At 43.1% G+C, this 25,333-nt stretch overlaps 2 protein-coding genes across 5 annotated transcripts in view; one reads left to right on the top strand and one right to left on the bottom strand.

The window, feature by feature from the left end:
- LOC139546271 (high affinity cGMP-specific 3',5'-cyclic phosphodiesterase 9A-like) overlaps positions 1-14,635 on the top strand; it is a 47,059-nt gene extending 32,424 nt beyond the window's left edge. For 3 of the 4 annotated variants that reach the window (XM_071354433.1, XM_071354435.1, XM_071354434.1), the window contains 12 exons: positions 3,460-3,544; positions 4,014-4,074; positions 6,049-6,135; positions 6,259-6,363; positions 8,931-9,013; positions 11,626-11,782; positions 12,117-12,230; positions 12,454-12,558; positions 13,818-13,946; positions 14,028-14,120; positions 14,219-14,276; positions 14,366-14,635. In XM_071354433.1, the coding sequence (XP_071210534.1) occupies positions 3,460-3,544; positions 4,014-4,074; positions 6,049-6,135; positions 6,259-6,363; positions 8,931-9,013; positions 11,626-11,782; positions 12,117-12,230; positions 12,454-12,558; positions 13,818-13,946; positions 14,028-14,120; positions 14,219-14,266 (1,067 nt within the window). In that variant the 3' untranslated portion in view covers positions 14,267-14,276; positions 14,366-14,635. Of the gene's footprint in view, positions 1-3,459; positions 3,545-4,013; positions 4,075-5,533; positions 5,618-6,048; positions 6,136-6,258; positions 6,364-8,930; positions 9,014-11,625; positions 11,783-12,116; positions 12,231-12,453; positions 12,559-13,817; positions 13,947-14,027; positions 14,121-14,218; positions 14,277-14,365 lie in introns of all 4 variants that reach the window. The other variant, XM_071354436.1, reaches the window with a different exon arrangement.
- A 1,253-nt stretch (positions 14,636-15,888) lies between these two features.
- wdr4 (WD repeat domain 4) lies at positions 15,889-24,698 on the bottom strand. The gene is made up of 11 exons (XM_071354437.1): positions 24,543-24,698; positions 23,957-24,025; positions 23,552-23,692; positions 23,275-23,431; positions 22,884-22,996; positions 22,708-22,768; positions 22,437-22,541; positions 17,190-17,254; positions 16,885-17,071; positions 16,640-16,709; positions 15,889-16,284 (listed from the first exon to the last, which is right to left on the bottom strand). Exons 1-11 carry the CDS (start codon positions 24,623-24,625, stop codon positions 16,070-16,072), a joined length of 1,266 nt encoding a protein of 421 aa, XP_071210538.1. The 5' UTR covers positions 24,626-24,698; the 3' UTR covers positions 15,889-16,069.
- Between the last annotated feature and the right edge of the window lie 635 nt (positions 24,699-25,333).

Below are 25,333 nucleotides of genomic sequence, written 5' to 3' on the forward strand. Positions count from 1 at the left end.
CTGCTGTTTCCTGAAGTCCACGATCATCTCCTTTGTTTTGTTGACGTTGAGTGAGAGGTTATTTTCCTGACACCACACTCCGAGGGCCCTCACCTCCTCCCTGTAGGCTGTTTCGTCGTTGTTGGTAATCAAGCCTACCACTGTAGTGTCGTCTGCAAACTTGATGATTGAGTTGGAGGAGTGCATGGCCACACAGTCATGGGTGAACAGGGAGTACAGGAGAGGGCTGAGAACGCACCCTTGTGGGGCCCCAGTGTTGAGGATCAGAGGGGGGTAGTTGTTGTTTCTTACCCTCACCACCTGGGGGCGGCCCATCAGAAAATCCAGGACCCAGTTGCACAGGGCAGTGTCGAGACCCAGGGTCACATGGAACTTTTCTGGGATCTTTTATTTCAGCTCATGAAACATGGGACCAACACTTGTGTCCCGGTCCAGGTCTAGCCTTTAGCTCAGTGTGGATGTTTCCTGTAATCCATGGCTTCTGGTTGGGATACAGTGCCTTCAGAAAATATTCATACCCCTTGACTTATAACACATTTTGTTGTTACAGCCTGAATTCAAAATGGATTAAATGTTGTTTTTTTCTCACCCATCAACACACAATACCCCATAATGACAAAGTGAAAACATGTTTTTGTAATTGTTTGCAAATTTATTGAAAATTAAATATCTAATTTACATAATTATTCACACTCCTGGGTCAATACTTTGTAGAATCATCTTTGGCAGCGAGTACAGTTGCGAGTCTTTCTGGGTAAGTGTCTAAGAGTTTACCACACCTGGAATACCTGGTGCGCGGATGCCCTGAGAACCAAGCGGATGCCCTGAGAACCAAGCGGATGCCCTGAGAACCAAGCGGATGCCCTGAGAACCAAGCGGATGCCCTGAGAACCAAGCGGATGCCCTGAGAACCAAGACTGCCGGAGCCAGTGACATATTCCAGGCTGTGCTAAGCAAAACAGTCCTGTAGCTTAGCATCCACTTCATCGGACAACTTCTGTATTGGATGTGTCACTGGTACTTCCCATTTAGATTTGTTTTGCTTGTAAGCAGGAATCAGGAGGTTAGAGTTAAAGACAGATTTGCCAAGTGGAGGGCGAAGGAGAGCTTTGTATGCATTTCTGTGTACGGAGTAAAGATGAGAGATGTGGCGATGAGTCCAAAGAGTCCTGATAAGGGTTTCTCATCATCATGTTTATCAAAAAGGTCATCTGACTGATATAGATCCCAGAGGTAGTCCATATTAATAGTTTTTACAGTACAGAAGGCCTGGAACAGGTGGTTCTGATGTCAGACAAGGAGGAAATAGGTGTTGCACCAGACTATTGGTATCATAGAATACATTAACCTCTCTCTCTCTCATAGTGTCTCTCTCTCTCTCTCATAGTGTCTCTCTCTCTCTCTCTCTCTCTCTCTCTCTCTCTCTCTCTCTCTCTCTCTCTCTCTCTCTCTCTCTCTCACAGTGTCTCTCTCTCTCTCACAGTGTCTCTCTCTCTCTCTCTCTCATAGTGTCTCTCTCTCTCTCATAGTGTCTCTCTCTCTCTCTCATAGTGTCTCTCTCTCTCTCTCTCTCTCTCTCTCTCTCTCTCTCTCTCTCTCTCTCAATTCAATTCAATTCAATTCAAGGGGCTTTATTGGCATGGGAAACATGTGTTAACATTGCCAAAGCAAGTGAGGTAGATATTATACAAAAGTGAAATAAACAATACAAATTAACAGTAAACATTACACATACAGAAGTTTCAAAACAATAAAGACATTACAAATGTTATATTATAAATATACAGTGTTGTAACAATGTACAAATGGATAAAGCACACAAGTTAAAATAAATAAGCATAAATATGGGTTGTATTTACAATGGTGTTTGTTCTTCACTGGTTGCCCTTTTCTTGTGGCAACAGGTCACAAATCTTGCTGCTGTGATGGCACACTGTGGAATTTCTCCCAGTAGATATGGGAGTTTATCAAAATTGGATTTGTTTTCAAATTCTTTGTGGATCTGTGTAATCTGAGGGAAATATGTCTCTCTAATATGGTCATACATTGGGCAGGAGGTTAGGAAGTGCAGCTCAGTTTCCACCTCATTTTGTGGGCAGTGTGCACATAGCCTGTCTTCTCTTGAGAGCCATGTCTGCCTACGGCGGCCTTTCTCAATAGCAAGGCTATGCTCACTGAGTCTGTACATAGTCAAAGCTTTCCTTAAGTTTGGGTCAGTCACAGTGGTCAGGTATTCTGCCACTGTGTACTCTCTGTTTAGGGCCAAATAGCATTCTAGTTTGCTCTGTTTTTTTGTTAATTCTTTCCAATGTGTCAAGTAATTATCTTTTTGTTTTCTCATGATTTGGTTGGGTCTAATTGTGCTGTTGTCCTGGGGCTCTGTGGGGTGTGTTTGTGTTTGTGAACAGAGCCCTAGGACCAGCTTGCTTAGGGGACTCTTCTCCAAGTTCATCTCTCTGTAGGTGATGGCTTTGTTATGGAAGGTTTGGGAATCGCTTCCTTTTAGGTGGTTGTAGAATTTAACGGCTCTTTTCTGGATTTTGATAATTAGTGGGTATCGGCCTAATTCTGCTCTGCATGCATTATTTGGTGTTCTACGTTGTACACGGAGGATATTTTTGCAGAATTCTGCATGCAGAGTCTCAATTTGGTGTTTGTCCCATTTTGTGAAATCTTGGTTGGTGAGCGGACCCCAGACCTCACAACCATAAAGGGCAATGGGCTCTATGAATGATTCAAGTATTTTTAGCCAGATCCTAATTGGTATGTTGAAATTTATGTTCCTTTTGATGGCATAGAAGGCCCTTCTTGCCTTGTCTCTCAGATCGTTTACAGCTTTGTGGAAGTTACCTGTGGTGCTGATGTTTAGGCCGAGGTATGTATAGTTTTTTGTGTGCTCTAGGGCAACGGTGTCTAGATGGAATTTGTGGTCCTGGTGACTGGACCTTTTTTGGAACACCATTATTTTGGTCTTACTGAGATTTACTGTCAGGGCCCAGGTCTGACAGAATCTGTGCAGAAGATCTAGGTGCTGCTGTAGGCCCTCCTTGGTTGGTGACAGAAGCACCAGATCATCAGCAAACAGTAGACATTTGACTTCGGATTCTAGTAGGGTGAGACCGGGTGCTGCAGACTGTTCTAGTGCCCGCGCCAATTCGTTGATATATATGTTGAAGAGGGTGGGGCTTAAGCTGCATCCCTGTCTCACCCCACGACCCTGTGTGAAGAAATGTGTGTGTTTTTTGCCAATTTTAACCGCACACTTGTTGTTTGTGTTCATGGATTTTATAATGTCGTATGTTTTACCCCCAACACCACTTTCCATCAATTTGTATAGCAGACCCTCATGCCAAATTGAGTCGAAGGCTTTTTTGAAATCAACAAAGCATGAGAAGATCTCTCTCTCTCTCTCTCTCTCTCTCTCTCTCTCTCTCCCTCTCTCTCTCTCTCTCTCTGCAGTGGAGGGGATGAAGGCGGTGGAGATAGAGAAGTGTCACAGCGACATCAAGAAGCTCAGGGAGGAGATGCCCTCCATGAACAACAGGTTAGTCACCTTATTACATCATCATCTTTGAACGTTTACCTCTCGCTGCGACCTGAATCCTGATAACGATGTCCAATGCCTGAATGGTGTTTTCTGCATCTGATATTTGAACAGTCCTATCTGAGCTCCTAGTTAGTGTAAGTTAGTAGAGGAAGTATTGACAAAAATAACTCTCCCCCCCCCCTCCCCAGTCAGTCATTAGCAGGGCTTTAGAACCAGGGTCATGCTCATTAGGTTATATATTTAGATCAGGTATTATTATACTTCAATTTTAACAACCCCCCTCAGAGATCTCACTCTCTTGCTAAGGGTAGATCAGTGGCATAACAGTGGGATCAGGTTGGACAATTATTAAAAGATTTAGTTAAGCTCATTTTTCCGCATAATACAGTGTTATTAATAACCTAAGGGTGTCTGATAAGGTTACATACTGTCTGATTTATTGTTTGCTTCTTGCTTTGAACTTTAGTCATTTCATGGATGACAAAAAGAAGCTGACATCTCGGAGAGACGTGCCCTCTTGCCCCAAAGTAAGGCAGTGGTCTGCAAATTACTCCTACTTCATTGTGTGTGTCAGTGAGCCTGTTATCAGGGACTGTAGGTCCATAGTGTCAGAACACCACCTGTAGGTCCATAGTGTCAGAACACCTCCTGTAGGTCCATAGTTTCAGAACACCACCTGTATGTCCATAGTGTCAGAACACCACCTGTAGGTCCATAGTGTCAGAACACCACCTGTAGGTCCATAGTGTCAGAACAGCACCTGTAGGTCCATAGTGTCAGAACACCTCCTGTAGGTCCATAGTGTCAGAACACCTCCTGTAGGTCCATAGTTTCAGAACACCTCCTGTAGGTCCATAGTGTCAGAACACCTCCTGTAGGTCCATAGTTTCAGAACACCTCCTGTAGGTCCATAGTGTCAGAACACCTCCTGTAGGTCCATAGTGTCAGAACACCTCCTGTAGGTCCATAGTGTCAGAACACCACCTGTAGGTCCATAGTGTCAGAACACCTCCTGTAGGTCCATAGTGTCAGAACAGCACCTGTAGGTCCATAGTGTCAGAACACCACCTGTAGGTCCATAGTGTCAGAACACCACCTGTAGGTCCATAGTGTCAGAACAGCACCTGTAGGTCCATAGTGTCAGAACACCACCTGTAGGTCCATAGTGTCAGAACACCTCCTGTAGGTCCATAGTGTCAGAACACCTCCTGTAGGTCCATAGTGTCAGAACACCTCCTGTAGGTCCATAGTGTCAGAACACCACCTGTAGGTCCATAGTGTCAGAACACCTCCTGTAGGTCCATAGTGTCAGAACACCACCTGTATGTCCTGAGTCAGTTGTATGACTGATGTACCTCCACCTTGTCAGATACAGCATGCCCCTAGTTAAGTACACCCATGTCATGTGTGCCAGTGTTTCCCCTAGATTTCATAGGTGGGTGCGGAGTGCAAAGGCCCTAGGGGCCAGCTGCCTCGCCTAAAGAATTACAGCCAGCATCTGTCTCCGGTGCTGGTTTAACACCTGTAGTCAGGTCAGGTGAGGTCAGGTGAGGTCAGGTATGTAGAGCTAAGCCCATAACTAGCACCGGAGGCAGACTGGGTAAACTGGGAGCTCTGTGGCTTGCAGTACAGGCTTTCGCAGCAGACCATAGACGTCCTCAGAAAGCCTGCCCTTTGACCTCTGGCTGTGGGAGGCCAACGAGGTCAGACGCTGACTTCACCAAAACATTGTTGTTCTTCTCTCTCTCCTCTTCTGTGCCTCGCTCTATGTGTGTGTGTGTGTGTGTGCCTCGCTCTATGTGTGTGTGTGTGTGTGTGTGTGTGTGTGTGTGTGTGTGTGTGTGTGTGTGTGTGTGTGTACCTCACTCTATGTCTGCATGTGAGTACATGTGCCTCGCTCTATATGCGTGCGTGCATGTACATGCCTCACTCTATGTGTATGTGTGTGCATGTGTGTGAGCGCGCATATGAGTGTGAGTGTACAAGTGTGTGTGTGTGTACCACCTGCAGGAGACAGTGGAAGCTCTCAGACATCCCACCTTTGATGTGTGGCAGTGGGAGCCCAATGAGGTGAGGACAAGGGGTTGGACCATAGAAGCTCAACTGTCATAGAGGTTCAAGTGTCATAGAGGTTCAACTGTCATAGAGGTTCAACTGTCATAGAGGTTCAACTGTCATAGAGGTTCAACTGTCAGAGGTTCAACTGTCATAGAGGTTCAACTGTCATAGAGGTTCAACTGTCATAGAGGTTCAACTACCATAGAGGTTCAACTGTCATAGAGGTTCAACTGTCATAGAGGTTCAACTGTCATAGAGGTTCAACTACCATAGAGGTTCAACTGTCATAGAGGTTAAACTGTCATAGAGGTTCAACTGTCATAGAGGTTCAACTACCAGAGAGGTTCAACTACCAGAGAGGCTCAACTACCATAGACACTCAACTGTCATAGAACTGTTGCTCACACTCGGTCTCACTTCTCCACCTTCCTTCATGTGACCAGATGCTGAGCTGCCTGGAGCACATGTACAATGACCTGGACCTGGTCAAGGGCTTTAACATGAACCCCATCACACTAAAGAGATGGCTGGTAAGACATCTAGAGATATCTACAACTGTTCTTCATATACTGCTGCACCACTTGTTACTAGTGTCGGGTTCGTTGTAGATGTCTGATGGTCTCACGTCTTCCTTCCCCTCTACCTCCCTGCAGCTTTGTATCCATGACAACTACCAGGTGAATCCCTTCCATAACTTCCGTCACTGTTTCTGTGTCACCCAGATGATGTACAGCATGATCTGCCTCTGCAGCCTACAGGTAATACTACAGTAATACTACAGGTAATACTACAGTAATACTATAATATTACCACAGTAATACTATAGGGAGTACCACAGGTAATACTACAGTAATACTACAGTAATACCACAGGTATTACAACAGTAATGCTACAGGTAATACTATAGGGAGTACTACAGGTAATACTACAGTAATATTACATGTAATGCTACAGTAATACTACAGATAATACCACAGTAATGCTATAATAATACCACAGTAATACTACAGGGAGTACCACAGTAATACTACAAGTAATACTACAGGTAATACTACATGTAATACTATCACTACAGGTAATACTACAGGTATTCCCACAGTAATATGACAGGTAATACTGCAGTAATACTACGGGTAATACTATGGGTGATACCACAGTAATACCAGAATAATACTACAATAATGCTACTGGTAATACCAAAGTTATACTACGGGTAATAGTACAGTAATACTACAATATTACTACAGTAACACTACATGTAATAATACAGTCATATCACAGTAATACTACAGGTAATACCACAATAATACCACAGTAATACTGTAATATTACTACAATAATACTACAGGTACTACTACAGTAATACTGCAGTAATACTACAGGCAATACTGCAGTAATACTACAGTAATACCATATTCATACTACAGTAATACTGCAGGTAAAATCGCAGTCATGTCACAGTAATACTACAGGTAATACTACATGTAATACCACAATAATACTCCAGGTAATACCACAGTAATACCACAGTAATCACTCAGTAATACTACAGTAACACCCCAGTAATACTACATATAATACTACAGGTAATACCACAGTAATACTACAGTAATACTACAGTAATATCAACTCATAGTTTATTTGTCACGTGCGCCGAATACAACAGGTGTAGACTTTACAGTGAAATGTTTACTTACAGGCTCTAACCAATAGTGCAAAAAATGTATTAGGTGAACAATAGGTTGGTAAAGAAATAAAACAACAGTAAAAAGACAGGCTATATACTGTAGAGGCTATAAAAGTAGCGAGGCTACATACAGATACCGGTTAGTCAGGCTGATTGAGCTAGTATGTACATGTAGATATGGTTAAAGTGACTATGCATATACCTCTTATGAACAGAGAGTAGCTGGCGGGTGGTGGGTGGCGGGACACAATGCAGATAGCCCGGTTAGCCAATGTGTGGGTGCACTGGTTGGTTGGGCCAATTGAGGTAGTATGTACATATGTACATGAATGTATAGTTAAAGTGACTGTGCATATATGACAAACAGAGAGTAGCAGCAGCGTAAAAGAGGGGTTGGGGTGGGGGACACAATGCAAATAGTCCGGGTAGCCATTTGATTACCTGTTCATGAGTCTTATGGCTTGGGGGTAAAAACTGTTTCAGAAGCCTTTTTGTCCTAGACTTGGCACTCCGGTACCGCTTGCCATGCGGTAGTAGAGAGAACAGTCTATGACTGGGGTGGCTGGGGTCTTTGACAATTTTTAGGGCCTTCCTCTGACACCGCCTGGTATAGAGGTCCTGGATGGCAGGCAGCTTAGCCCCAGTGATGTACTGGGCCGTACACACTACCCTTATGTAGTGCCTTGCGGTCGGAGGCCGAGCAATTGCCGTACCAGGCAGTGATGCAACCAGTCAGGATGCTCTCGATGGTGCAGCTGTAAAACCTTTTGAGGATCTCAGGACCCATGCCAAATCTTTTGTGTTTCCCGAGGAGGAATAGGCTTTGTCGTGCCCTCTGTAATTCCACAGTAATTCCACAGTAAGACTATATACCTCAGCTCTATAAAAGGGCATCAATAATACTGGAGTGATGAGAAAGAGAGATTGGTGAGGAGGAATAGTTTTTTTTCTTGAAGAGGAGGGAGAGAGAGAGAGAGACGCAGAGAGAGAGAGAGAGAGAGAGAGAGAGAGAGAGACGCAGAGAGAGAGAGACGCAGAGAGAGAGAGACGCAGAGAGAGAGAGAGGCAGAGAGAGAGAGAGGCAGAGAGAGAGAGAGGCAGAGAGAGAGAGACGCAGAGAGAGAGAGACGCAGAGAGAGAGAGACGCAGAGAGATGAGTTTGGAAGAGAAATTCTACTCCCTTGGAGACGCTCCCTCTGGCATCCTCTTCGACCCCTGTTGTCGTGGTCCACCATTCATGAGAGGGTTATTTATCATCAAAGGCTATAATGAGTGATTATGAGGCGGCCATGTTAAAGACGTGCTAATGAGATCTCTCACACACATACACACACTCACACACACTCACACACACACACACACACACACACACACACACACACACACACACACACACACACACACACACACACACACACACACACACACACACACACACACACACACACACACACACACACACACACACACACACACACACACACACACACACACACATACTCACACAAACACGGATTTACCTACCTGTACAAACTTGCATGCCGGGAACACACACGCACACGCACACACACACACGTGCGCACAGTACACAGATGGCCCATTCATTGACGTAATGGGCCTGTGTTGTGAGTCTCCCAGGAGATATTCACCCAGGTGGACATTCTGATTCTGATGACAGCTGCCGTGTGCCACGATCTGCAGCATCCCGGGTACAACAACACGTGAGACTTTTATTCTCTCTCTCTTTCTCTCTGCCATCTGTCCATCCTAATTCAATGAAACTAGACACAGTCTGTCCATCCTAATTCAATGAAACTAGACACAGTCTGTCCATCCTAATTCAATGCAACTAGACACAGTCTGTCTATACTAATTCAATGAAACTAGACACAGTCTGTCCATCCTAATTCAATGCAACTAGACACAGTCTGTCCATCCTAATTCAATGCAACTAGACACAGTCTGTCTATACTAATTCAATGAAACTAGACACAGTCTGTCCATCCTAATTCAATGAAACTAGACACAGTCTGTCCATCCTAATTCAATGCAACTAGACACAGTCTGTCCATCCTAATTCAATGCAACTAGACACAGTCTGTCTATACTAATTCAATGAAACTAGACACAGTCTGTCCATCCTAATTCAATGCAACTAGACACAGTCTGTCTATACTAATTCAATGAAACTAGACACAGTCTGTCCATCCTAATTCAATGCAACTAGACACAGTCTGTCTATACTAATTCAATGCAACTAGACACAGTCTGTCTATACTAATTCAATGAAACTAGACACAGTCTGTCCATCCTAATTCAATGCAACTAGACACAGTCTGTCCATCCTAATTCAATGCAACTAGACACAGTCTGTCTATACTAATTCAATGAAACTAGACACAGTCTGTCCATCCTAATTCAATGCAACTAGACACAGTCTGTCTATACTAATTCAATGCAACTAGACACAGTCTGTCTATACTAATTCAATGCAACTAGACACAGTCTGTCTATACTAATTCAATGAAACTAGACACAGTCTGTCCATCCTAATTCAATGCAACTAGACACAGTCTGTCTATACTAATTCAATGAAACTAGACACAGTCTGTCCATCCTAATTCAATGCAACTAGACACAGTCTGTCCATCCTAATTCAATGCAACTAGACACAGTCTGTCTATACTAATTCAATGCAACTAGACACAGTCTGTCTATACTAATTCAATGCAACTAGACACAGTCTGTCTATACTAATTCAATGCAACTAGACACAGTCTGTCCATCCTAATTCAATGCAACTAGACACAGTCTGTCTATACTAATTCAATGCAACTAGACACAGTCTGTCTATACTAATTCAATGAAACTAGACACAGTCTGTCCATCCTAATTCAATGCAACTAGACACAGTCTGTCCATCCTAATTCAATGCAACTAGACACAGTCTGTCTATACTAATTCAATGAAACTAGACACAGTCTGTCCATACTAATTCAATGAAACTAGACACAGTCTGTCCATCCTAATTCAATGCAACTAGACACAGTCTGTCTATACTAATTCAATGCAACTAGACACAGTCTGTCTATACTAATTCAATGCAACTAGACACAGTCTGTCTATACTAATTCAATGAAACTAGACACAGTCTGTCCATCCTAATTCAATGCAACTAGACACAGTCTGTCCATCCTAATTCAATGCAACTAGACACAGTCTGTCTATACTAATTCAATGAAACTAGACACAGTCTGTCCATCCTAATTCAATGCAACTAGACACAGTCTGTCTATACTAATTCAATGAAACTAGACACAGTCTGTCCATCCTAATTCAATGCAACTAGACACAGTCTGTCCATCCTAATTCAATGCAACTAGACACAGTCTGTCTATACTAATTCAATGAAACTAGACACAGTCTGTCCATCCTAATTCAATGCAACTAGACACAGTCTGTCTATACTAATTCAATGAAACTAGACACAGTCTGTCCATCCTAATTCAATGCAACTAGACACAGTCTGTCCATCCTAATTCAATGCAACTAGACACAGTCTGTCTATACTAATTCAATGAAACTAGACACAGTCTGTCCATCCTAATTCAATGAAACTAGACACAGTCTGTCCATCCTAATTCAATGCAACTAGACACAGTCTGTCCATCCTAATTCAATGAAACTAGACACAGTCTGTCCATCCTAATTCAATGCAACTAGACACAGTCTGTCCATCCTAATTCAATGAAACTAGACACAGTCTGTCCATCCTAATTCAATGCAACTAGACACAGTCTGTCCATCCTAATTCAATGCAACTAGACACAGTCTGTCCATCCTAATTCAATGCAACTAGACACAGTCTGTCCATCCTAATTCAATGCAACTAGACACAGTCTGTCCATCCTAATTCAATGCAACTAGACACAGTCTGTCCATCCTAATTCAATGCAACTAGACACAGTCTGTCCATCCTAATTCAATGAAACTAGACACAGTCTGTCCATCCTAATTCAATGCAACTAGACACAGTCTGTCCATCCTAATTCAATGCAACTAGACACAGTCTGTCCATCCTAATTCAATGCAACTAGACACAGTCTGTCCATCCTAATTCAATGCAACTAGACACAGTCTGTCCATCCTAATTCAATGCAACTAGACACAGTCTGTCCATCCTAATTCAATGAAACTAGACACAGTCTGTCCATCCTAATTCAATGCAACTAGACACAGTCTGTCCATCCTAATTCAATGCAACTAGACACCCAGGTTTCATTCAAGAAGGGATTTGAAAGCATGGTCCTGTGAGACTAATTCTCTCTCTCAGGTACCAGATAAACGCACGGACGGAGCTTGCGGTACGCTACAATGACATCTCTCCTCTGGAGAATCATCACTGTGCCGTGGCCTTCCAGATCTTCTCCCAGCCTGACTGCAACATCTTCTCCACCTTCGATGCTGAGGCCTTCAAACAGATTCGTCAGGTAGGGGGTAGGAGTGTGTGTGTGTGTGTGCGTGCTGACCTGTATCTCTGTCTTAGGGAATCATCACACTGATCTCTCTCTCTGTCTGTCTTAGAGAATCATCACACTGATCTCTCTGTCTGTCTTAGAGAATCATCACACTGATCTCTCTGTCTGTCTTAGGGAATCATCACGCTGATCTCTCTCTCTGTCTGTCTTAGGGAATCATCACACTGATCTCTCTGTCTTAGGGAATCATCACACTGATCTCTCTCTCTCTCTGTCTTAGGGAATCATCACACTGATCTCTCTCTGTCTTAGGGAATCATCACACTGATCTCTCTCTCTGTCTTAGGGAATCATCACACTGATCCTGGCCACAGACATGGCACGACATGGCGAGATACTGGACTCATTCAAGCATAAAGTGGACCGCTTTGACTTCAGTGATGAAGAGCATGTCACTTGTGTAAGGATACACATGACTATGTATTTGACCCTAGAATACACATTTTCTACTACCTTACAGTTTGTGCAAATCAGTGTATTTGTTCTACTGGCCAATGCAGTAATACTATGTTTACAACTTCCCTAGGTGTGTTTGTTAGTCCTTTCTGCTGCTAGTTATGTGGGCCATCTGGTAGACCCCCTCCCTATATTAAACTATGCTCTGTGTAACCTTTGACTCCTAGCTGAAGATGGTGCTGATTAAGTGCTGTGACATCTCTAACGAGGTGCGGCCCATGGAGGTGGCTGAGCCCTGGGTCGACTGTCTGCTGGAGGAGTACTTCATGCAGGTACGTAAAAGCCCCATATGTACTGTATATGTGTTTTTATACAGTACATAGCCTACAGTGTAAAGCCCCATATACAGTGCCTTCGGAAAGTATTCAGACCCCTTGACTTTTTCCACATTTTGTTACACTACAGCCTTATTCTAAAATGTATCAAATAAAATCCTCATCAATCTACACACAATACCCCATAATGACATCACAACACCCCAATAATGACATCACAATACCCCAATAATGACAAATTGAAAACAGTTTTTTAGAAATGTTTGCAAATGTATAAACACCAAAAAATAGAAATACTTTATTTACATAAGTATTCAGACCCTTTGCTTATGAGACTCGAAATTCAGCTCAGGTGCATCCTGTTTCCATTGATCATCCTTGAGATGTTTCTACAACTTGATTGGAGTCCACCTGTGGTAAATTCAATTGATTGGACATGATTTGGAAAGGCCTGTCTCTATAAGGTCCCACAGTTGACAGTGCATGTCTGAGCAAAAACCAAGCCATGAGGTCGAATGAATTGTCCGTAGAGCTCCGAGACAGGATTGTGTCGAGGCACAGATCTGGGGAAGGGTACCAAAACATTTCTGCAGTATTGAAGTTCCCCAAGAACACAGTGACCTCCATCATTCTTAAATGGAAGAAGTTTGGAACCACCAAGACTCTTCCTACAGCTGGCCGCCCGGCCAAATTGAGCAATCGGGGGAGAAGGGCCTTGGTCAGAAAGGTGACCAAGAACCTGATGGTCACACTGACAGAGCTCAAGAGTTCCTCTGTGGAGATGGGATAACCTTCCAGAAGGACAACCATCTCTGCAGCACTCCACCAATCAGGCCTTTATGGTAGAGTGGCCAAACGGAAGCCACTCCTCAGTGAAAGGCACATGACAGCCCGCTTGGAGTTTGCCAAAAAGACCCTAAAGGATTCTCAGACCATGAGAAACAAGATTCTCTGGTCTGATGAAACCAAGATTGAACTATTTGGCCTGAATACCAAGCGTCACGTCTGGAGGACACCTGGCACCATGCCTACAGTGAAGCATGGTGGTGGCAGGGACTGGGAGACTAGTCAGGACTGAGGGAGAGATAAACGGAGCAAAGTACAGAGAGATCTCTGATGAAAACCTGCAGATTTAAAAAAAAAAAAATCATGGTTATCAAGGTATCCAATAATTCCGGACCCCATGTATGTGCCGTTTTGTATTAAAAATGAAGGATTGCACTGAACTTTCTCTCTCTTCTCCATTCTTTCAACAGAGTGACAGGGAGAAGGCAGAGAGTCTGCCTGTATCCCCCTTCATGGACAGACAAAAGGTCACCAAACCCACCGCCCAGATCGGATTCATCAAGTTCGTCCTCATCCCCATGTTTGAGACCGTAATGAAGGTGAGCGACGGATGGATGGGACTGTAAAATGAGAATACGACTGTGACGATGACGATAAACCCTGCCTCTTGTCTCTCTTAGCTGTTCCCTCAGATTGAGGTGATGATCCAGCCTCTGAGAGAGTCACGAGACAGATACGAGGAGCTCAAGCAGATCGACGATGCTATGAATGAGGTCAGACACATTTGTTTGATTGTTTTCTTTGAGGATACATCAGCATGTTCTTATGTGTAGCAGTGACTGGAACAGTGCTGTGAATGTCTCTTCTTCAGGTGCAGAAAAAGAAAAGTGAGAACCTGACTATGGGGAAGAAGAAATGAGAGCTCGAAGGTAGGTGTTTTGACTGGCTGCATTGAAGAAAGTCTTCTATAAACAATATGGGTGTGGTGTTTAAATGAATGTATGTTCCTCTATTTCAGCTCAAACGTCCTATGGTGGAAAAAAGTCTGTATGGCATTCTGAGGAATGGGACCTGAGGAAGAGGGGAAACCGACCAAGCCACTGTCTGACTGGCCGGATGGACAATCCAAAGCGACTTGTCGACTTGTACAGCACGGACTACTTCATTGAACAATATCTTGCCTTTTTTTATTTTTAAATGTTTTTGTTTTATACAGAATGTAAAGATTTTTTTTCGCCATTTGTTTCCTACAAAAAAGGTTTACTTTAAATATAACCTTTTATGTGGACTGTTGGAGTTTTCGACTATTAATATTGAACAAAACTAGAAATGCAACATGTACATTTTCTATACGCACAAAGCTTATTTCGCTCCAATTTTGTGCACATCCCTGCTAGTAAGCATTTCTCTTTTGCCAAGATTATCCATCCACATCAAGCAGCATGATCATTACACAGGTGCACCTTGTGCTGGGGACAATAAAAGGCCACTCTAAAATGTGCAGTTTTGTCACAACACAATGCCACAGATGTCTCAAGTTGAGGGAGCATGCAATTGGCATGCTGACTGCAGGAATGTCCATCAAAGCTGTTGCCAGAGAATGTAATGTTCATTTCTCTACCATGAATCGGCCTAAACCACAGACCACGTGTAACCACGCCAGCCCAGGACCTCAACATCCAGCTTCTTCACCTGCGGGATCGCCTTGAGACCAGCCACCCGGACAGCTGATGAATATTTATATCTGTAATAAAGCCCTTTTGCGATTTTTTTTTTTTTTTTTTTTTATTCTGGGTGGGCCTATGCCTTCCCAGGCCCACCCATGGCTCCACCCCTGCCTAGGCATGTGAAATCCATAGATTAAGGCTTAATGAATTTATTTCAATTGACTGATTTCCTTGTATAAACTGTAAAATCGTTGCATTTACATTTTTGTTCAGTATATAATTCTACCCAGCAGTGCTTACTGAGTAGTCTTACCTGTAGCTGTGGAGACGTTATGGTTCATGTGATTAAGCCAGACTGAATGGATGGTGAGCAACAAGTAGTCATCCCGGTTTACTTCTGAAGGTTTGAAGAGCTGTCAGTGTGGCGGTGAACCTTACAAAAAGTGACTTAGTCAAACAGGATGTTGTTGAAACACCCTTAAGCCTTTTAATGCAATGGGACATTTTTACCTCTGAAATTTGATAAACTTGTCATCCTACTTTGGAGACATCACGGATCCTGCCTTTCTCTTTAAATAGCTCAGTGCTTCCTCGGCTCAACATTTTATTCATATGCAGACCCCATATAAAAGTTGGTAATTAAGGCATATGAAAGTTCACGTAAGTATTTCTGAAGTGAAGTAGGAAATGAAATCAAACGCCCCCGATCCTGAATTGGGTCAGATATGCACGATCCAGTCAACGTACTTTCTGACAGTGGAAGGACTTGGTTCCCCAGTGGTCAGGGTACGACACTACACAGTGCTTGGCTCTTGTTCAACCGGAGAGGACTATACATTTAGTGGAGAGCAAGAGAGACCCCTTTTAAGCATCAAACGGTCAATCATAATTTTTTATTAAAAAAAAAGAAGATTTTTTTTGCTACTAATTCTCAAATCATAATAAATTTACACAACTCAATGGTTAGTCTATCCGTCTCCAAACAAAGATAGAACAGAGAACTCTGAAATAAGCCTTTTTAAACCAAAATATAGAATCTGTCTCTCCTATCCGTTTCAGCTAGAGGCTTTGGTCGCTGGCCCAGACTGGTTGCCTTTCTTGGCTTTTTTACTGGCTCCGTTGGACTGCTGTCCCTTCCCTGGTCCTCTCTTTTTGCCTCCTTGTTCATTCTGCTGTTGGAGCCTCTGCTGTTTCTTCTCTCTGTAGGACGCCATGTTGTCAAAGTTGCCCTTGTACAGGTGCTGGAACCGGCTCTCTGACCCGGCTGAGACTGTCGTGAGGAGAAACAGGAGGGAGGAGCAGGGTCAGAGACAGTGAAAGAAATTGTAGCACAGTTCAGGTGGTGGACTACTATTAGAATAACAAATCAAACCCCTTTGTTCTAAGCCTTGATCCAAGTTTATGTTGCAGGTATCTCTGAGCATCCACTAAATAACAGTAAAAAACTAAATGTAAAGTCTCCTGTAAGTCTTTCACTACTTTGCATGAAGAACTACTTAGCTCAGGGGAACATGAGGCGGCAGACATGGAGCCAAGTGCATAAACATCCCAGGTTAGAACTGCTCTTTACTGAGTGAGCAGGAGGATGATGAGGGGTAATGTGAGGGCACAGTGTGATGACTCACCCTGAAGTGCCTCCCAATGCGGCTGAAGGGCCTCTGTCACTCTTTTCAGCTCTGGGCTTTCACTGTCGCACTGCAGAGAGAGAGAGAGAGAGAGAGAGAACAAACACCATAGCGGCTGCATAAGTGATAAAACACAAACCCTGGTGTTTTTGTTTACTAAACAAGAACAGTATACTGTTGTGTGTGATGAGCTTGGAGGGTACTACGGTGTTGGAGGCTTAGCTATAGTCAACGAACAGCAGTACCTGCCAGCTGTCTTGCGTGTGTGTGTACATGAGGAACGGCGTCTCTCGGCTATCCAGCAGGACCCAGAGCCGACCCTGGGGGTCAAAGGTCAAATCCAGAGGACAGTGAGGTAGGGTTACCCTGCTGGAGGGCACCAGTCGCTCCTCTGTCCCCTGCTCCATTCCAAACAACTGCACTGAGGGAACTCTGGAAAACACAGGACAAATATGTCACACGTTACACACACACACTCCACTGATCTACATAGCTAGGGTAATTTATATATGTGCACAGTACACTGTCAACTCCTGATATATGCACCGACCTCTCACACTGCACTGCCACATGATGTCCACCGGGGGACCCAGCGATCCTGCTGACTGCAGACCTCTGGGAACAAAGGTAGAAATTATGATGATGTCACAAACATAACTGAGGGACCCACTATGGTCTTGCATCAGGTCAAATACCAACAGTTGACCCTAAAAAAAACAACAACATAAAAACAAAAAGAATCAACTGGCGGGTGGAATGAACACATTCTTTCAACTCGTGTGTTGGCTGGCGGTTCAGAACAATTATATTTCGGGTCGTAAACGTTTTAAATTAATATAATATTTTTTTTTTTACAAATCCAGGAACTTGTGTTGAATTATGTTGCGAATCCCATTAGGCCATGTGAGCGGTGAGGCAGACATAGCCAGGCTACCAGCCACGCCACGAGAGAGTAGAGCAGGGAACTTTCCATTAGTAGGCCTGTGTGTGGTGCTGAACATTCCTAAATGTTTCAGCATGCAGAGCCTATATTCCCTTCAACCAGGCAACAATATGTTACCAAGTTCATTTCCCTGACTCCATAGCTCACTTAATGGCTAATGTAAAAGGAGAAATAAAAAATGAAAGGTTATGATGGTGTAATACACCATCATGCAAACAGGTGTTGGCGTCATTGTGGACGAGGACAACAACCAGGTAGCTGGATAGACAGCCTGCAAAAGTGCGAGCAGGTATTTGTTTAAGATGAGGTTTATTAACAGTTCATTAATTTAGGTTTTTGTTCATTTAGGCCATATACAGGCAATAGAAAGTTTAAACCTGTACGACTGGTAAAACTTTGTAGCTAAATCGCCTACTAAATAAATCTAGGCTAAATAAAAGGTAACCTGTTGCAACCTCTATAGCCTATTAGATTCTGGGAATTGTTAACTTAAGTTTCAATTAAACCATTTGATTATGTAAACAAAGGTATTGGTTGGTTATGTCAGCTATAGGCTTTCATTGGGTAAGAAAAAAGCTAGTTAGAAAGTTTTTTTTCAAAGCAGTTTGTGTGAAAAGACCATATCGTTCTTAATTCATGGCATGGTTTCCTTTTATCCAAATGTTGAAGAGACATGCAGACAAATTATTTTATGCAGAGGGAATAGCTTACTACTCAGGAATTATAAAAAAAACAATTAGGCATAAATATATTGAAGTTAATTAGCGGGCCACGGATCAGCTCTCGGGAACAGGTCTATTCTATATAGGACACAGCCATATACAGTGGAGTGAAAAGGTATTTGCCCCCTTTCTAATTTTCTCTTGTTTTGCATATTTTTGATACTGAATGTTATCAGATATTCAACCAAAACCTAATATTAGATAAAGGGAGCCTGAGTGAACAAATATGCTTGATCGTTGGTATAACGTTCTTACTGTGGAATGCAGTGTTGGGTTTTCGCCATGCATAAATGGGACCCATGTCGTCCATAAAGTTATACTTTTGACTCATCTGTCCATAGAACATTCTTCCAGGAGTCTTGAAGATCATCCAGGTGCTCTTTTGGCAAACTTGAGTCCACTTTTTAGATGAAATGGGTCCCATTATGTCTGGTGAAAACCAAACACTGCATTCCACAATAAGAACCTCATAACAACGGTTCAGCATGGTGGTGGTAGTGTGATGGTTTGGGGTCAGCATGGTGGTGATAGTGTGATGGTTTGGGGTCAGCATGGGGGTGTTAGTGTGATGGTTTGGGGTCAGCATGGTGGTGGTAATGTGATGGTTTGGGGTCAGCATGGGGGTGGTAGTGTGATGGTTTGGGGTCAGCATGGGGGTGGTAGTGTGATGGTTTGGGGTCAGCATGGTGGTGGTAGTGTGATGGTTTGGGGTCAGCATGGTGGTGGTGGTGTGATGGTTTGGGGTCAGCATGGTGGTGGTGGTGTGATGGTTTGGGGTCAGCATGGTGGTGGTGGTGTGATGGTTTGGGGTCAGCATGGTGGTGGTGTGATGGTTTGGGGTCAGCATGGTTGTGGTGGTGTGATGGTTTGGGGTCAGCATGGTGGTGATGGTGTGATGGTTTGGGGTCAGCATGGTGGTGATAGTGTGATGGTTTGGGGTCAGCATGGTGGTGATGGTGTGATGGTTTGAGTTCAGCATGGTGGTGGTGGTGTGATGGTTTGGGGTCAGCATGGTGGTGATAGTGTGATGGTTTGGGGTCAGCATGGTGGTGATAGTGTGATGGTTTGGGGTCAGCATGGTGGTGATAGTGTGATGGTTTGGGGTCAGCATGGTGGTGATAGTGTGATGGTTTGGGGTCAGCATGGTGGTGGTGGTGTGATGGTTTGGGGTCAGCATGGTGGTGATAGTGTGATGGTTTGGGGTCAGCATGGTGGTGATAGTGTGATGGTTTGGGGTCAGCATGGTGGTGGTAGTGTGATGGTTTGGGGTCAGCATGGTGGTGGTAGTGTGATGGTTTGAGTTCAGCATGGTGGTGGTAGTGTGATGGTTTGGGGATGCTTTGCTGACTCAGGACCTGGACGACTTGCCTTAATAGAAGGAACCATGAATTCTGCTCTGTATCAGAACTCTACAGGAGAATGTCAGGCCATCCGTCTGTGAGCTAAAGTGGAGCTGGGTGATGCAGCAAGACAATGATACAAAACACACAATCAAGTCTCCATGCAGATGGTTAAAAAGTAACAGATTAGAAGTTTTGGAATGGCCTAGTCAAAGTCCAGACCTAATCCCAGTTGAGATGTTGTAGCAGGACTTGAAATGAGCAGTTCATGTTTAAAAACCCACAAATGTCGCTGAGTTAAAGCAGTTCTGTATGGAAGAGTGGGACAGAATTCCTCCACAGCGACGTGAGAGACTGATCAACAACTATAGGAAGCATTTGGTTGCAGTCATTGAATTATTTATTTTTTATATTTAACCACGCAAGTCAGTTAAGAACAAAATCTTATTTTCATTGAAGGCCTAGGAACAGTGGGTTAACTGCCTTGTTCAGGGGCAGAACGACAGATTTTTACCTTGTCGGCTCAGGGATTCAATCTTGCAACCTTTAGGTTACTAGTCCAATGCTCTAACCACTAGGCTACCTGCCGTCCCGTTTGAGTATAAGGGGGCAATAACTTTTCCAACTTGGGAATTGGGTGTTTGCGTAACTTTGTTAATTAAATAAGTATCAATTTATTTTGCTATTTGTAAATTCAGGTTCCCTTTATCTAATATTAGGTTTTGGTTGAAGATATGATAATTCAGGATAAAAAAATATATGCAGAAATAGAGAAAATAAGAAAAGGGGACAGATACTTTACCACGGTACTGTATACAGAGAGGGTGCAGTGACATATAAACAGTCAGCTCTATGGATGGAAGCTTAGCATGAGTGAGGACAAGGAGAGCTACTCAGTATACATATTGATGGATTCTATTAAAATGTAACATGTTTCAAGTTAAACTGTAGTTAGTTTGTATCCTGTTTAGTGAATGATTACTGTGAGTATTAATGGAGTTTAGGTCGTAAAACTGTGTGCATGCTAATTTAGAAAGGTTGACCTAATCAGATAAGAGGAAATTGCCTCGGATCAGAGAGCAGGATCAGGCCCAGAAGATGGACAGGGTGTGATTCTGACATCTAGGTAAACCTTGAGAGGACCAGGAACATTCCACAGGGGAAAGGAGGGAAACTCATTGGGGTCATAACATGTATAGCCGGGGAGGTGACGACCAAAGGGAGGGAAGATTATAAGACGTGTTGTGAGCTTTCTGTATGCACTCAGCTGACGGCATTCTGGGTAATAAACACTTGAAACTTCTGGTCTCAGTTCCTTATTGCAAAGAGGTTGCAACGGCATTTTTATTTGAAATAGTATGAATGTCATGGATAATGAATGACAATGTTTGCTAGTTGTTGCTAAATGCACACCGAAGAGGATTGACTCCTTCATGTATCAGTGTGAGTGGATTGGTTAACTCAGTCCCACAGTGACGCCGGAGCATTTCAGACTTCTGACCCCTTTAAAACATTGTGTTTGAGCTACAGACTTCTGGGGTTGTACTATTGGATAAGTCCATATATTCTTGATCCATTGACACCGACCATTAGTCTGCGTGAGCTACAACTCAGTAAGACAAGGGCGAATCCTGAAGGGGCCCGGGGGTTTTTACAAAAAAAAACGTCTATAGAGTCCAAACGGTTTGAGATACAAAGTATTAATAGCCATCTACAGTATGCAGGTTGTCCAATCAAAAATGTATATTTTGACCAATGGGTAAAATATGTTAATTGCGTAGATACTCCTATAAGAAAAGCAATTGTCAAAACCTCATGTCTCTATCATAAGCAATTCAAATTTTATTTGTAGGATTCCCCCAAAAAAATAAACGGAGGCCAGAGCAAAAAATGAATCTGGAAAATTTCATTATGTCAGCTAGGCTGGATTGTTGTGTGAGAATTAAGGCTTACTGACAGGCTCACCATTGAATCCGGAAGACATAAAACAAGATAGATATCGATTTTGAGATGTAATATTTTAATATAGGCTTTTCATATGAATGTACTGTTGTTTTTCAAATATTTCTCACAAAAACAAGCGTCTCTATGAAATGTCAACAGAGCTCTGTATGGACCGCCAGCTTTGTGTTAATTTGGCTTTTTGCGACCCGCAGAAACAACTCTGCAGACGACCACAACATGTAACTTGTAAGTCGCTCTGGATAAGAGCGTCTGCTAAATGACTTAAATGTAAATGTAAATGTCCTCAAAAGTCGCTGCGAGAAATCGCACTGCTCTGTCAACAGAGATCAGTGCTTATTAACGAATGTATTAGGTTACAAAACCAGACTGTTTGAATATAATGTTAATGATACTGTAGATTAGAGAAAGACCCCCCAGTGAACGATTCAGAACATGACAATTAACATTTTCCCAAGACAAATATATTTTGTAACATAAGTGAAATTTCATCCACCCCCTAATCTATGAAAAGCGGAGACTCTCCCGAACAGGTGTTAGAAGGTAAGTGGGTTCTTCTACATAGAAGATCATAGGAAATCCCAGGACATACCATCTTTAACACTGTAAGGGGTTCTTCTACATAGAAGATCCCAGGAAATCCCAGGACATACTATTTTTAACACTGTAAGGGGTTCTTCTACATAGAAGATCATAGGAAATCCCAGGACATACTGTCTTTAACACTGTAATAAGCTCACATAGTTGCTGTCACAAACTCAAAACAGTTGTCACTGACTCGTTGGCATTCTCAGGACTGATAGGGTTAACGTGAGAAGTAAAGTGGTCACCTTTTCCTTTTCTGTGTCCGAGTTCGGCATGTCCCTCAGCTGCTTCAGGTCCCAGCTCTGGAGCCTCCGACCTGACTCATACTCCCACAGCTTCATGGTCCCATCCTGTCAACAAACACCAGCCCAGTCAGACACACCAGTCTCCATTTAAAATCTTTTTTTGTGCAGTAGTAGAGCTTAATCTGAACCAGTACAAGTGATACCACTATCATCCAGCATTAAAGTAATAGAACTCAATTCAGCAGAATTGTAATATGTCTAGATCTCTCACCCCTGATCCAGAGAGTAGCCACTGTGGGTGTCCTGGTGGGGCCAAAAGAGAACTGACAAATCTATGGAGAAAAAAATTGAAATATCAGGAAATTAGAGTGGTAACCGACTGGTTAAACATTAATTAATGTATAAATTCTGTGGCCATTCATTGCTAGGTAGGCCAACTGTACTCACTCCAAGTGTCCCAGGCAGAATGCCTGGATGTTGTGTGGTGACCTCAAGTGGCTGACCCTGATCTTCTCATCGCGGTCAGCTGTGACGACATACTTGTCGTTGGGGGTCAGGGTCTAGAGGAGAAGAGGAGGGGGGAGATATCCCAAACTGACTGGCAGTTCATCAGGAGTTGTTCACTTGAAGCGAGCCATTGATCGTGATGTTACTATTGTGAAAATGTACAACCATTGAAGGCGTCGAACCCCGTCAACTCTGCCAAATCCGAGATGTAAGACGGGACTAAGTAAGGGCTATCCCATCTTCTGAAAATGCCCTTTAAAAACATTCAACTGTGAAAAATAACCTACCCTTTAATAAGAACGTATCATGTGAATGAATGAATCCTCTTTACCATTGATAGAAGCATGGATAGATGTCCCAGCTTCAACTCTCCTGTCTTCTGGGGCTCCACCACAGAGAAGGAGTAGACGTCACCTGACTTGTCTGCCGCCCACAACTCATCCTCAGCCTCGGTGAACACAAGAGATGTGGACCTCCGCACAACCCACCTGAAATAATACAACTGTCTCACTCAACATCTCAAAGAGAGCGACAAATCGACACATTTAGATTTGTTGTCGATTTCAGTAAGTTGGATATTTGCTTTTATCTGCTTGTCCTATGGATACCTTGTACTGATGACCTGCCATGAGGGTTCACAGCGGAACAGAACCAGGCGTTTGGTGTCGTCTGTCAGCGCGACCAGCTTCGCAGAGGAGGAAACGGCGAACGCCAGGATCTTGTCACTACCTGTCTCTTCGGATCCATCACTACCAGGATGAAAGGGATCCGTACATTTCTGGTGAAATCATATCCCTTGAAAACAGTTGCTTCTTACCACACGATGACACACACACATTTCATATCAAACATGTGACGCGTGGTTTAGTCACATATCTAGGTCTAGCAAGTCTGACGACAACTCAGCAATGATGGGTACACTGCAAGGACAACTGCCCATGGGTTGGCAACACATAATATAAATTCTGAGAGGTCAGTTGGTTGAAAAGACATCGCTAGCTAATGTTGTTTACCTTTTGTTGTCGGCCTCGGGGTCCTTTGGCTTCTGTTCTGCTGCGCTGCAGTCAAACACAAATGGTTCTCTGGTACAAAAAGAGAAAGGAGCATTTAATCACTGATGATTTAAAATGTGGACTTGTGATTTAATACACATAGCTGGCTAGCCCAAGAATGTACTAAAGTAGCCTGTGTTGTACTGAGTACAAAACATTAGGAACACCTTCCTAATATTGAGTTGCAGCCTGTGCGCCTGGCACCTACTACCATAACACACACACACACCATGTCTCAATTGTCTCATGGCTTAACCTGTCTCCTCCCCTTCTTCATCATCACTGATTGAAGTTGATTTAACAAGTGACGTCAAAAGGGATCATAGCGTTCACCTGGTCATTCTGTGATGGAAAATATGTTGTACACTCAGTGTATAACGTTACCGTCTATGGATATACTAACTTAGCTAATAACGTTAGCTGGTTAGCTAGGATGATATGCAGCTAACGTTAGTTATCTTATTTATTTCTCATCGCTACTAGATTAGCTTATACGACACATTATTGTACAAATAATACAATATTAGCCACATCTGTTCGTACCAACCTGCTCTTTTTAGTGTGTATTGCAATTAGCTTTTTTTCATAGGTTGAAACAAGCCATTCTCCACAGGCACCGAGAACTGCCATGGCTACTTCTACAAATACAGTTCACGTGGGACGCACAGAAGTGCGGAAGTATTTGTCGCACCTCTTTTACGTCACCAAAGAACAAAACGTACACTAAAAGATGATCGATACACTGATGAGAGTCGTTGTCCACAAAGCGGCACGGCGGGCTATCTAGCTCGCGTCTATCGTTCCTTTGGATTGCTGGATACAATTCAATTGAATTTAAAGGGCTTTATTGGCATGGGAAACATATGTTAACATTGCCAAAGTAAGTGAAGTAGATAATAAACAAAAGTGAAATAAACAATAAAAATGCACAGTAAACATTACTCACAAAAGTTCCAAAAGAAAATACATTTCAAATGTCATATTATGTGCAAAATGTCATATTGTATGCAAATAGTTAAAAAGGGAAAATAAATCAACATGAATCTTGGTTGTATTTACAATGGTTTTTGTTCTTCACTGGTTGGCCTTTTCTTGTGGCAACAGGTCATACATCTTGCTGCTGTGATTTCACACTGTGGTATTTCACCCAGTAGATATGGGAGTTTATCAAAATTGGATTTGTTTTCGAATTCGTTGTGGATCTGTGTAATCTGAGGAAAATATGTGTCTCTAATATGGTCATACATTTGGCAGGGGGTTAGGAAGTGCAGCTCAGTGTCCACCTCATTTTGTGGGCAGTGTGCACATAGCCTGTCATTTCTCAATAGAAAGGCTGTG

The sequence above is a fragment of the Salvelinus alpinus genome, chromosome 20, assembly GCF_045679555.1.
Source record: "Salvelinus alpinus chromosome 20, SLU_Salpinus.1, whole genome shotgun sequence".
Lineage (NCBI taxonomy): Eukaryota > Metazoa > Chordata > Actinopteri > Salmoniformes > Salmonidae > Salvelinus > Salvelinus alpinus.

Excerpts from the sequence above, each read along its gene's own strand:
- wdr4 (XM_071354437.1), bottom strand. The coding sequence starts at position 24,625 with ATGGCAGTTCTCGGTGCCTGTGGAGAATGGCTTGTTTCAACCTATGAA. Across the intron at positions 23,432-23,551 it reads TGGCAGGTCATCAGTACAAG|GTGGGTTGTGCGGAGGTCCA; the intron begins GTATCCATAGGA and ends GTATTATTTCAG. Across the intron at positions 17,255-22,436 it reads CGGACACAGAAAAGGAAAAG|AGGTCTGCAGTCAGCAGGAT; the intron begins GTGACCACTTTA and ends CTTTGTTCCCAG.